Source organism: Quercus suber, unplaced genomic scaffold (genome assembly GCF_002906115.3).
Source record: "Quercus suber isolate HL8 unplaced genomic scaffold, Cork oak 2.0 scaffold_97, whole genome shotgun sequence".
NCBI classification, from domain to species: domain Eukaryota; kingdom Viridiplantae; phylum Streptophyta; class Magnoliopsida; order Fagales; family Fagaceae; genus Quercus; species Quercus suber.
The window spans coordinates 930168-940725 of NW_027069562.1; the positions used below are offsets into that span (position 1 = coordinate 930168).

At 33.1% G+C, this 10558-nt stretch overlaps 1 protein-coding gene across 2 annotated transcripts; it reads right to left on the reverse strand.

Moving 5' to 3' along the window:
• Window positions 1-552: 552 nt before the first annotated feature.
• Window positions 553-7549, reverse strand: LOC112027173 (uncharacterized). Of its 2 annotated transcripts, none has more exons than XM_024059844.2 (10): window positions 7411-7549; window positions 6669-6763; window positions 6473-6587; window positions 5372-5408; window positions 5166-5235; window positions 4835-4939; window positions 2688-2838; window positions 2473-2555; window positions 1164-1257; window positions 553-1032 (listed from the first exon to the last, which is right to left on the reverse strand). In XM_024059844.2, exons 2-10 carry the CDS (start codon window positions 6697-6699, stop codon window positions 942-944), a joined length of 777 nt encoding a protein of 258 aa, XP_023915612.1. In that variant the 5' UTR covers window positions 6700-6763; window positions 7411-7549; the 3' UTR covers window positions 553-941. The 2 variants fall into 2 exon arrangements, with proteins under 2 accessions (XP_023915612.1, XP_023915613.1); XM_024059845.2 differs by lacking the exon at window positions 7411-7549 and adding an exon at window positions 7274-7340.
• Window positions 7550-10558: the final 3009 nt, after the last annotated feature.

A 10558-nucleotide genomic window follows, 5' to 3' on the forward strand; every position in this document is an offset into this window, starting at 1 on the left:
AAAGCGAACACTAAGGTCTCTCTCCAATCCCTGGCAATAACCACAAGCACGAGTAGTCCTTGCCAACAACAATGTCACAGTTGAGTTTAAATATACCGGGTTGTCTTGTTGCTTGATCCACTTGTTAACCCCTTTGGACCTACTCAAGCTTGAAATGTCCAGCTTCGTCTTTGAATGGTCAATACTTATACTATTCCTTTAACTTTGAATCATCTACCTTATTGACCTTGGTATCCTTTTGGGTTTACCATTCCTCATACGTCAAACCATGGAGATCTAAACTAATGGTGAGCTTTAAACTATTGGCGTTTCAAGTTTTATATTGGCACCTGGGCAATCCAAAATTTTAGAGATTACTCTTACTCTTGGAACCTGGGAAATTTGGGACAAAGCTATTTGAGCTGGGTGGCAACAGCTTGGGTCGAATACGACCTGAGCTTGAGACTCTGGTTTCCCTGAGCAACAAGTTTAGAATAGCTCAACTGCATCCCATAATTTCTAGTATTTATTCTGCATTTCAAAATACATCACTTCTATGCAAAATCTCAAAGATACTATGAGTTTTTCATAATTATTTAAAAATAAAAATAAAAAACAAAATTTCCATGACAGAGATTCATGTAGACCCAACCTCCCTCCAGTATCCCTCCCCTGTTCCTCTCTTTACTCTTCTTTTTTTAATTCTCCGGAAAGAACCCCCCACTCCCTGCGTAACAATTACAACAAAAGAAAATAATAATAATGTAATAAAAACAACAACACAAAACCTTTAGTGACCAAGAAACCAAATACAAAGAGACTTGGTTAAAAATTTTATTTAAGAGAGATCACATGGGACTAGGAACTCAGCCTTGCCACTAATTAATCATATGATAAACTCCATCTATTCTAAGTACCACTTTGAACCCTTATTTTGTATGCATAGCTTCCAGCTTGCCCCTCTAGTATGACTGGGATCCATCGAGCCCCAAAGTCGCAGTCAGCCAATTACAAACTTCATCAGTTTCTTCAGGAATTGTATAGTGACCTAACCTGCATGCGACATTGAACAATAAGGAGACTTTAACTCTTTTTCTTTTTGTGGGGGAGGAGGATAGCTAAAAAAAAGAGACTATATATTGAAAGAAAAAAAATTGTAGTCTCTTCTAAAGGTGTTTAAATACCCATTGTAAGTTCTAAATGTCAGATTTCGAAATCCAGCAGAACTTAAGTTCTCCGCTGATCTCTTCCCATGTTCATATGCAACCACCTCATCACCTGCAGCACGAAAATAAAATATCTTGATTTATATGAGAGCAATTCACTTTCGGTTTTTTCCCAACTGAGATCTTTCTTATAATCCTTTTTATAATTCTAAGGGTCAGGAGTCCTTTGAAAATAGCAGTTCAACCCAAGAAGCATCTTTTATCAATCAACAAATGAAATCGTGGTTCAAAAAATAGAGAATTAGATGTCTACTACACAGATTTATCTTTACCAAACCTAGAATTAACTACATGATAGGTCAAGACAATCTATTCCATCCCCACAGGTCAATTAAGAAAATTATTTTAGTCAGAAACTTTTTACAATGGAAACGCTAGAACTCTTTCTGAATGTATGTAGGAAAGGAAACTATATGGGAGCCCAATACTAGAAACATTCTATATATCAATTATCATGAGTGCCAATAAAGCCAGGTTGACTAAGTTGTCATGTATATTTAAGTTGCAATTTTCTCTCATATTGGGTGGACTTAACTAAATAAAACCACTGTGATTATGACCCCCCATCCCCTCTTTTTTCTTTTACTAGAGTCGCTTGACGTGCTTTGAGGAAAAACAATGCCATACTCAAATTACATGTTAAAATTTGACAAAAGCCAAAATACATATGCTGAACTGTATGGTCAAGGTATATCAAGAAATTTTGCTTGATGAAGACCAAGACATATGGAACATAATTTTGCACAATCAAGATACATCAAGAAATTTAGCTAGATGAAGACATTCAGATGGATTACTGAGTGAAAAAACTGGCAATGAGACACTCGTGATAACTCAACTATATGACTTTAAAATGAAAGCTCCAATAAAGGTACATGCACATGCATCTGTGCATACTTGTGTGCATCTATATCTGCAGGTCTATTAGAAAGAGAGAAGAGAGAGAGAGAATGTATTCCCCCCCCCCCCCCCCCAACATACAGAAACAGTTCCATTATAAAGATAGATTATTTTTAGTATTTGAATCTGAGATTGACCCCTAAGCACATTAACAAGTCACAACTTTAAAAGGTTGAAACTGATCTTTTACATTATCAAAATAAGTGTCTCAGCAGCTTGGTGGCTCCTCAACATGATTATAAATGGTAGGAATGACTAGCTTAAGTGTTTCCATTACCATAAATTAACAAAAAATAGTATAAAAAAATTCCAATTCAAAAATGAATTGAAACCATATTACAGAAATCTGATTGATGAATATGTATACCTAGGCCATGGCAGAGAAAAATGGGTAATGATGCTGCACGCCTTGCTGCCTCATGTGATCCCTCAATTCGGTTCCTCAAGTTCCTAGAAAACATTAGCTGATACACTGAATATATTGCTTACTAACAAAAGAGCATGTGGATGATTGAGTTTACAAGCTGGTGTCTTGGTGTGTTACGTGTTTTTCAGTGTACATGTATATGATAGAAGCCAAACCTTGAACATGGGAGCCAGCCACTTAGACCAACAATTGCGCTTAGATTGACAGGATAAAGGTTTCCATTCCCATAATTTCCTGAAACAAGGCATATAGCAGAATAGAGCGCAGTTGCAGCACCCATACTGAAGCCCCCAACACCAAGTTTGACTGTCCAGTAATGATAAAATTACATAAGCTTGAGTAGTAGTAATACAACAACAACAGAGACTTAGTCCTAAATTTTTTGAGGTCAGCCATGGATATGATAGCAAGACTTTTTTTTTTTTTTTTGATAGGTAAGAAAGTAATAAAGGAATCAAAATAAAAATAGAAAAACAGAAATAAAAGATAAACAGAGTTCACGGTAGTGAACAAAGAACAACATAGCAACAAAAAGAAATAAAGGAATCAAAATCCTATTCTAAGAGACAAAAGAAAATCAATAATAGTAGAACAATCCGAAAGATCCCAACACCAAGACCAATCGAAGAGAGTCCGTTGGCACAAATCTAACAATTGGGCCATTGATTTCTTGATATCCTCAAAAGAACGCCGATTATGTTCAGTCCAAATAGTTCACATCAAATAGCCTGGTACCAAATTCCAAATATCAGAATTATATTTCCCAAGCCAATGGTGCCAACAACAAAGTAAGTCTGCAACCAAACTTGGCATGACCCAATCAATCCCAAAGTTTATATAACAATACTCAGCTCCAATCTATGTGCTTCTCAGAAGTACAAACCAACCCAGTATTTATCCCCCAAATTTTTTATTTTTTTATTTATAAAAAGGGTACAAATACACTGAAACCCACCCCTACCCTTCTTTCCATCCAGGAACTCACCTGAAAGGTTTGTGATTGCACACCTACCCTCCCTCAAATTGTCACATATTAAATAACTGTTTTGCCTCTAGTCTAAATATTATGTTGAAATATTATAGTAAAAGACTTAAGGATTATTTTCTTTTAATTGGTGACAGACTGAAGGATACAACAGTAACCCTGTAGCTTTCACCTATCTGGACAACCTTGACAGACAAAGTAACATTTTCATAGGCCTCTCAAATTATAGAGGACAGGACTAGAACGCATAACAATAAGAACAGTGGAAAAGGTTGAAAATGATAAAGTGGTTGAAGTATCTTGTAATAGCTAAAAACTTAAATTTTTATTGAAGATTATGCCTTGTTATAAATTTTAGAAGAGAAAAACCCTTGGGGAGAAAAAGACACAAATATACCAAAAGTAAATGAATTACACATGAATCACGAACAAGAAACTTTCTACACTCTTGTAGCATGCTAGGCTTCAATTTATATTCCCTAAATCACCACATCCAAACATATCTTTACAAATTTCAGGACTATCTGGACAAAGAAGTGTAGCCAAACAACTAAGGAAGTCATAGAGTATGATTCCTAGACTCATCAAAAAATAAAAAATAAAATAAAGATTCCTATGAAAGCCTAATAAACCCTGATTGTGAGGAAGATTTTCAATTTGTTAAGGAGTACAATGGAGGAGTACAATGGACACCCCCATAAAATTTATTCAAATTATTTCACTTTAGGTTTTACATCTGGTTTTAGCAGTAGATAGGCATTATGATATGGAGACAACACAAATAAGAGAGAAAGGAGAGGAAGGGGGGGAGGGTTTCCTGTTGAAAAAGCTGACACTAAACCATATAGGCTCATCCACTTGGTGTAAAAACACTGCTAACGTATTTCAATGCCACTAAAAAATGACATGTACTCATAGACAACCAAGATTAACACCTGAAAGCAGAAAACTAAGGAGCATAATCACAATTTATTATTAATGCATGACTTGCGCAAATGCTGATAAATGAAAAATTAGACAAATAAGGTCACCGATATACTGCTATAAAACTGTGGGGAACCAGGTGATAAAATGATAAAAAGATCAAAGTAATTTGAACTTGACTTTCTTACACTATAAGGGGAGAAAGTGAATGAATTTTTCACATAGTTCTCCCAAACTTCAGAACTCTTTGTTTTTCCAGTCTACTGAATACATAAAATATTATACATGCATACATACATACATACATACCTCCTTAAAATCCTTTATGTTTATTTCATATAACTAAAAGAAGAGAGCATTCAAAGCTAGTGAGGATTTAAAGGAGAAACCTACTATCAGCAGGCTCTGTTGACAATAGGTTGGCAACATGTGCTGCAGAAGCATCTAATCCCTCCAAATCATCAGGGGCGTCTTCTGAAAAATCTCCTACGTCAAACCCTGATATAAATCACCAAAGCACTTTAAATTGTATTATTTAGAGTTGCAAATAGAAAAGGGAACTGAATCAGACATAAAATTCTTGAGACACAACTAACATAAGTTACTGGATAACTAATTTTTTGGCACACACTGATGGAATAATAAAATTTGCAATCAGCAAGAATTTAATGGTTTGTTTTATCATAAGAAAAAAAAGTGAGGTTTCTAAAGCTGTAGATCTTACAAGCAGTGCAAGGAAATCCACCAAATAATCGTACTGGCCGAGTAGGAGCAGTGGGGCAAATCCATTTTATCTAAAACATTAATTTGAATAGAAACAAATAATTAGCACTCTTCTAGATGTTCAAAGAATTAGGGCTGCTATGCATGTTTCATTTGCATACGTTTAGAAACTACTAAAAAAATTGAAAAAGCATACTTATTTCTTACATTTGGAAGAGGAAGGGTTTCCAAGAGCTGGGACCAGCTGCAAAACAAAGCAAAGATAGAAAATTCACCTTAGCCACTATTGGCTACCTTCATCTCAACTGATAACATACTTGATAGAATAACAAACTGATAAAATTCACTTGATAAGAGCATTTCCAGAACATCTCAAGAAATTTGAAAGCCATACAACCATCTAATAAAAACCCAATAAAATCATATTAACTATCTAACCATGGGACCACTTACAAAGTTGAGAACAGGCCTTAACAAAAAAATGTTATAAATCAGAATATATGCCAATATAAATGCTTCAGGTCAATCTGGTTTCAACATATTTTAGAAATTTAAGAATTATTTACTAAAGCATTAGAATTATACATACCATTAATGAATAATATATTTATGTAAGTTTAAAAGGACAACCAAGCTAGTGAAGAAGTGGTCCCCGTTCTAGGCTATGGCATATATAGTTTTTGGATTCAAGGCTTCCCTGCATAGCTTAGAATCAAAAAGAGACAACAGAAGAAAACGACAGCTAGACATTTTTTTTAAGTTGATGGCACCATACAACTCCCCCATCAAATCAATCAGAACGAGAATCTTCTAAAAAGGAAAATTGAACTCAAAAACTTAATAAAACAACAAACTTTCTTCAGCATAACAGGACAAGACATTGACATTCTCTTACTCCCTTTGATTTTAGTACAATACAAGTCCGCCACTATTAAAAAATGGATGACCCAAACCAGATGCTACTAAAAAGCATGGAATAAATATATTCATATAGACGATTATTAAATCTCAAAAATTTGAATCTCATAAGTATTGATCCATGCACGTTCGAAGAAGCATTAATGAGCAAAAGCCTGATAGTAATACCACATGTATAACGTTGAAATGACAAGCCATAACCCATTTACATGTATGACTTTCAAATCCACCTATTAAACAACTTATAACACACTAAGTGTTTCCTCAACCAAGAAGAAAAAAATTTTGAAAAATTGGAAACTGGTAAAGAGAAGGACAATCTCAAAACCATTATTGCATAATTGATACCGTGAGCAAGGATAGATTTCAATATAGAACTAACTTTAATACCTTGAGCCCTTATCACCAAGGCCATGTAGCCAAACTATAGTAGCCTGGTGCCTCCCTTTGGGCCTGACCACATGGGTCCTTCCAAACTCAAATGTCCTTGTAGCAGTTCCACTAACTGAGACATTGGAGCAACAAAGTTAAAACTAACAAACATGTTTGATTCATTGGTACACATTAGCAGGTGAAGAAAACTGACCAGAACCTATACTGGAGCTACTGTTGCTCATTATTCTTTATCACTCAAATGTTTGCACAGTGCAAGCCACTTGTTGCAATGGTTAAGATAAGCTCCTGCAATGAAGACAATCAACCTTGACCACCTCTACTTATACCCAAATGGGAGGGTGAAAATGGAAATAAATCCCATCAATCAATCTGCATCAACTATTGTTGTTTACGCCATTTCTACTTCTACACCATCTGAAATCTATTAAAAAAACTAATAGAAAGTGAAAGGCACCCAAAAAAGGGGCAGAGATAAAATAAAGTGGCCCAAAAGGCATGGAGTTTTATGTGCAAAGAATCCACAGCACACCAATGCAGCAAAATAAACTAACAAAGCTATTAGTTTGCAATGCACAGAGTGAGGGAATCTATTCTGTAGACAGTAAATAAAGTAAAGCACTTCACCCAAAACAAAAAAACCCAAGAATAATATCCCATATAATTAAAAAAACAAAATTTTATCCACACTTCCAACTCACATACAAACACAAAAGCATTTAACTTTTATAAGTATATTTTGATGAATGACAGATAACCATTAAACCAAAAAAAAAAACCAGAAATTGAAATATTTACAGGGCCAATGAGATAATGAAAGTGGCATGCATGTAAAAGATCTAATTAAAGAACAAACATATATAGTGAGAGAGAGAGAGAATATAGGAGGTGAAAAGGTAAAGTGGGGTTTAAGCTTTTTGAGTTTTTGTACCAACCTGGTGTGGAACCAACCTTAAACCATATGGGCTTTTTATCTTTTCAGACTTTGATTTTTGAACTAGCTTAGCTTGGCTTCCCACAACTTTTCTCTCACCTCTTTTTCTTTTGTTTGTTCTTGTTCATACTACTTCACCAAAAACCCCTACAGCTACAGGAACAGGGCACATAAAAGCTAGAAATTCCAAAACACAAGGTCATTTTCTTACTTGTAACCATATGACTAAACTACCCTTCCTATATGGTCATTTTAGGACAACTACTCTATCTGTATGCCTAAACTGCCCTTCAGATATGTGCACGTTTGCAAATCTTTATTTTATTTTTTTATTTTATATAAATATAAGTCCCATAGGGCTGAGGTGTGGCTAGATCGGGGGTGAGCCTCTCTGTCTCACTTCACTTCTCTCGAAATACACCATTCAGGCATTCACCGACTCCCACCGACCAGTAAGTGAGATTCAATGCAAAGATTTGAATTTCGTCTTGGAAACCGTTCTCTAAACAAGAGAGGAATATTTCGGTACTGATGTGTATTAGATACTGTTTCAAGATTTCCGTTATGTATATAAGTAAAAGATTTAGGTTTTCAAATTTCTAATTAGATCAATTAGTAAAATTTAGTGTTATCAAATAAAAGATTTATGATTTAAACCTTGCTTATAGAAAAAACTGGTTGTTGGTTTTGGCCTCAATGAAGGAAATTATTGTGTACTCCAGGAGTACCTAATAATTTTCGCCTCAAGGGCAGAAGAAGGTGGGGCTAGCGGACTGTGGCACCCTTAACTTTATAAAAATCTTCCCTACTTCTTGTATTTTGGGTAATACACACACATATATATTTATGGACATAAATTTAAATAATACTCTTAAGATTTTTACTAAAACATGTAATACATTTATATAGTTAACTAATGCATTTTTATTTCCTTTAATTACTCTTATATTGCACATAACTCATTTAAATCAAAATGTATATAATATATACAATACGTAATATAATTTAATTATGTTTTATTCTTTATTAAATTGATTTGTATATTCTTAGACATGATTTTTTTTTTTTTGGCAAAGATGTAAACATTTACTTGATGTAAATATTTTTGTTTATGTAAGAAAATATCATATGTTAAATCAAAATTACAAACATTCTTCATATATAAGCAATAAATAAATATAATATATATATATGTGTGTGTGTGTGTGTGTGCGCGCGCGCGTAATTCTTTGGATTTAATTTTTATTATATATTTAGCTTGGCCTTCTTTGAAAAATTTTATTGCTTTGCCATTGCTTCACCTGATAATGAAGAACAATTATCATGGAATGGAATAGAAAGAACAAAATGGAATTCAAAAGATTGATTCGATCTCAAAACATGTGAAGTCATCAACATGGTACTCAATTTTCTCACATAATAATAGATAATAGATCTCACTAATCAAATTAATGATGAGATCCACCACATTTATGTGAGAAGAATGTACATCATGTCACCTTACTCCAAAAATACTATGTCATTATATTCTAAGAGTACCTAATAATTTTCTCATCCTTTTATATAGTTTAGGATGGGCTTGTAAATAATTTCTTAGCTGCTGAATTCAATCCTAAGGCACTTATAATATCTCTTAGTTCACACATGATAAATATGAGTTATCCAGATCAAGTTAACCAGGGATGGAACCACCCTTGGACTTGCCTCCCCCTAGATTTAAAAAAAAAATATTATTATATATATGTATACTAATTTTAGCAATTTTGTTCTATAAAATTACATTTTGTTTCCTTTAACAATATCACTGATTCTTTTAAGAGTAATACTTACAAACATTTTTATAACATTTTTACAAATTTTTTTGGTAACAAATTTTTATTGGTTCGCATATAGGCACACCACTCACATTATTTTTTTTTTTACTTACTAATAACCACTTATTACATCAGTAATTTATAAAAAAAACTTGTAGTTCTAGCATTTTCCTCATTTTAGTGACCATAAAAAAAATTTATAGATCTAAAATCTAAAACAAAATATACAAGCCAAAAAAGAAAAAAGAAAAAAAAGCTCAACAACAAAAATTACCAGTAAAAATAAAAACAAAATTATGCTTAATTAACTAATTTTATCCAAAATAAATAACCTTACCCTTTAAAAAATTCAAAACAAAATTAATTTTGTTCTTACCTACCAAAAAAAAAAAAAAAAAAACCACTTAACAGCAAAGTAACAAAATCAGAGGTTGAAACCGCCACATACAGCCAACAATAAAACCGCCATCTTAACTCAAAGTTCTGGCTCCATCCCTGAAATTAACCATAATAAGAAATAACTTTATCTTCGATTCATTGCTTAAGTAATTTCAATATCTCAGCTTGCTGTTTTTCTAGCAGTAGAGCAAAGTGTAGCAATCTTACCCAGAATTCAAATTAGAAGAAATTATGTGGTTCACATGCCATATTAATTATGTCATTTCAATTGTTTTGTTGTAGAGATTTGTTAGACATCTACATGCAAAAAGTGGCAAACAATTGAAAGATTCACTGATTCACTTGGCAATCAATGCTCGACAAATTGTGGTGCTATATTGTCATTTGACAAGATATTTTTTTATATGATTACCGAAGCTTTATTGGTTCTCATATTATAAAATGGAGATCACGTTTTCTAATTTTCTTTCGACCTTGAAAAGAGTTATGCTTGCATATAGGAAAGAGAGGGAAGGCTTTTTCAAAATTGGCTTCCTCCTCTTTCATTTTAAGTTGTGGTGAGAATTATGAACCAGTGCTCCACTTCACAAGTCACAACCCAAATCCCAAATAGCTCCCCCACATCCCCTCTCTTTTTATTAGAATTAATTGTTTTTCGTAAGATTGAATTGTAAAAATTTGTAAATTACAAGTTCATAAATATTAATCATTATTTATAATTTATTAATAATCTAAATAGCCTATTTTTAATAAAAATTATATCTAACTTAAATTATATAACTTTAACTATTAATTAGTTATTAAATATTAACGTAGATTTATAAAGGATTAAAACAAAAAAAATAAGCATATTATTTATTATATATGGGAAAAGAATAATTTAGCAAAAAAAAAAAAAAAAAAGGTTAATTCATGAACATGTTCGAGTTTGTTCGG